General features: G+C 35.1%; 1 protein-coding gene across 1 annotated transcript in view; it reads right to left on the bottom strand.

Annotated features, from left to right (window-relative positions):
- ptpn18 (protein tyrosine phosphatase non-receptor type 18) overlaps nucleotides 1–2897 on the bottom strand; it is a 7978-nt gene that overhangs the window by 1724 nt on the left and 3357 nt on the right. Inside the window, exons 2-8 of the mRNA XM_035656287.1 lie at nucleotides 2627–2735; nucleotides 2040–2116; nucleotides 1395–1490; nucleotides 1209–1247; nucleotides 837–905; nucleotides 537–599; nucleotides 367–422 (exon numbers count right to left, since the gene is read on the bottom strand). Coding sequence (XP_035512180.1) covers nucleotides 367–422; nucleotides 537–599; nucleotides 837–905; nucleotides 1209–1247; nucleotides 1395–1490; nucleotides 2040–2116; nucleotides 2627–2735 — 509 coding nt within the window. The remainder of the gene's footprint in view (nucleotides 1–366; nucleotides 423–536; nucleotides 600–836; nucleotides 906–1208; nucleotides 1248–1394; nucleotides 1491–2039; nucleotides 2117–2626; nucleotides 2736–2897) is intronic.

Raw genomic sequence — 2897 nt, 5'->3', positions numbered from 1 at the left:
TTAGTGGAACAAACAACAACTACTGTTAGTGGAACAAACAACAACTACTGTTAGTGGAACAAACAACAACTGCTGTTAGTGGACGTAATGTTAGTTTAGCTCTTTTTATGAATATTGTCACATCTAATTCTGTGAATGAAGTTTTTATTTCAACCAAACCAGATGCTGATTGTTGGGAAAACTAACAAAGACGTTATTTTTTATTTTATTTCTGTCCGTTTTTTTTATGATTATCTGCTAAAATGAGTGTTTTTATTAATGGAGTCTGGTGGGCTGTAGCAGACATTGTTTGGGTCTGTTGCTGTAGTACGACAAAGAGTGAAGTGAAGTGTGTTTGTAACCTTTAAATCATTGCAACAGTTTTACACTGAGTGAATGTAGAAGATAAAAGGACATAATGTGATGAGGTCACAGATAATCTGCTGTACGATCACAATATAAAGTCACTTCTTCCTTATGCTTATCTGATCTGATATAATATAATATAATATGATATAATATAATATAATATAATATAATATAAAGTGAAGCTCTACCTGCTGGTATGAGACAGTCAGATTTCTGACCACCAGGTCTTCATTAGGACGAGTCTCCCCCTGCTGGAAACACACAGGAACAACACATTTTATCAGTCAGTGATAAAAAGGAAGATCACCTGATAGACTTTCACTCAATTACATTATTTGTCAGCTTTAGATAATTTTCAGATTCAAAGTTTACATAAAAAAACACATTTGTGTCTTCGATCTGAACACCAAAGTCGTCTTTCAACGTTTCAGTGAAATTACTTGAGAATAATAATGAATAATAATGAGTTATATCAGTGTGTTTCTTACGTTGCAGACGGTGAACGGTCCGAAAGACGCAGACTGATGAACTGAACTCCAGTAACACTCACACTTTTTCTACAGAGGACAAAAGGTGACAAACACATTTTAACAGTTAATTTATCTGCAGTAAGAGAAAAATGTTTAATGACACTGGAATCAGTACGGAAGCTCGATAAAGACATAACGTCAAAGAACGACTAAAATAAATGTTAATAAATCTTTATGGTGAGTTAAAGTGATGAGATATTAAATAAAAATAGACTTTCTATGTCAAAATTACTAAAATCACGTTTGTCAGTTAAAAACTAATAAATAATTTGTTATAATCAGAACATGAGAACTTCACAAACAGATGATTAATAGTTGAATTGATTTTACCTTTCCCATCTCTATTTCTCTGCAGGCCATGACTATCACCTGAAACACACACAGACATTAGTCAGAGCCTCCTGGTCGATGTGAGGAACTCATTTAAATGTTAATAATAAAAGTTATTGATCAGTGACTGATGGTGTGGCTCAGACTAATTGCTGGGCAGTAAACGGTTCAGGTTTCGTGTTGGACCTTGACGTCGTGCTCCCAGATCATCCTCCAGAAGTCGATCAGCGTGGAGCTCAGAGGACCCTGAGAGGCGATGTACCTGTTGTCTGCCGACGCCCCCTGCAGGACAAACACCAACATTACAACAACAAGAGAGACGCACACAGAACAACAAGCAACAGAATTAATCAGGATTTTCTCCTCTTAATGAACAAATTAATTATAATTCTTCAATCATCTAATTGATTAATGGACTAATAGTTTGAGCTGTATTAATTGTAGTTTCATTAATAACAATAGTTCTATAATATTGTCTCATAAAGTAACCCTCAACTGTTTTGTATTACCAGCCTCTGTGATTATTTTATTTATTTATTCATTGTATTTTTTAATGTCATTTAATTTATCTATTTATTTTTTGTACTTATTTAATTTAATTTAACCAGATTGTTTGTTTCCAGACGGAACAAAGACAGGGTGTAAATATAAGAGAGAAAAATAAATAAATAAATAAATAAAATCAGATAACAAATAAACAGAAAGAAGAAAGAAAACAACAACAAAAACAATACATCCACTGCAGGTTTTTAATAGTGTTTGACGTATAAACATTAATATTCTCTTATTATTGTTTAGAAATGATTTTATGGAGGATGAAGGACGACTCACCTTGATGAAGCTGGCATTGATGTAATCAGAGTCACAGTCTGAGGTCAGCAGAGACAACACAACCCGAGACTGGTCATCTACACACACACACACACACACACACACATTTTTTCAAATCAGTTTTAGAGCAACATTTTTTTTCACACAAATACAGAAACATTTTTCTCATTTACAGCTGTTTTGATTCAGTATCTCAGTTTTGTTTTTAATGTTCAACAAATCAATAATGACCTAATAACTGGTAGAATAACACACATTGATTAGACTTATATTAGTAATTCAACGTTTTATCTAAAACAATAAATTAGACCTTTTATGTTATTTATGTTTCCATGGTGACAATAAGGCCACTGAATCATTATAGTCAGTTTAATATGTTCACATATGATGAAATGATGACTGTTATAATGCAGCTGACTCATCCTTTAACTTTCTATCATGGAAACAGTTTATAATCAGACAAGGAAGGAGGGAAGGAGGGAGAGAGGAAGGAAGGAGGGAAGGAGAGAGGGAAGGAGGGAAGGAAGGAAGGAAGGAAGGAGAGAAGGAAGGAGAGAGGGAGGGAAGGACATAGAGGAGGTTCCTACATGGCAGGATGTCTTTGTATCTGTTCTTCTTGATGTTTTCCTTCAGAGCTCCGGCCTCAGTGGTCAAACTCAGGTCTCTCTTTAACACCGAGGTCTGTGAACGCACCACCTGTCACACACACACACACACACACACACACACACACACACACATAAAGATCAGCTGATAAAATAATCTGGTACCAAAAGTCTCCAGATAACGAGAGCATTTATTTCCAGGACACAGCTCACTGGTTCCCATCAGTAAACTGGTCCCTGAACACATCACTGC

This window comes from Morone saxatilis, unplaced genomic scaffold (genome assembly GCF_004916995.1).
Source record: "Morone saxatilis isolate NCDOM2014 unplaced genomic scaffold, NCSU_SB_2.0 Contig15, whole genome shotgun sequence".
NCBI lineage: Eukaryota > Metazoa > Chordata > Actinopteri > Moronidae > Morone > Morone saxatilis.
This window is presented reverse-complemented; position numbering and strand designations above follow the sequence as displayed.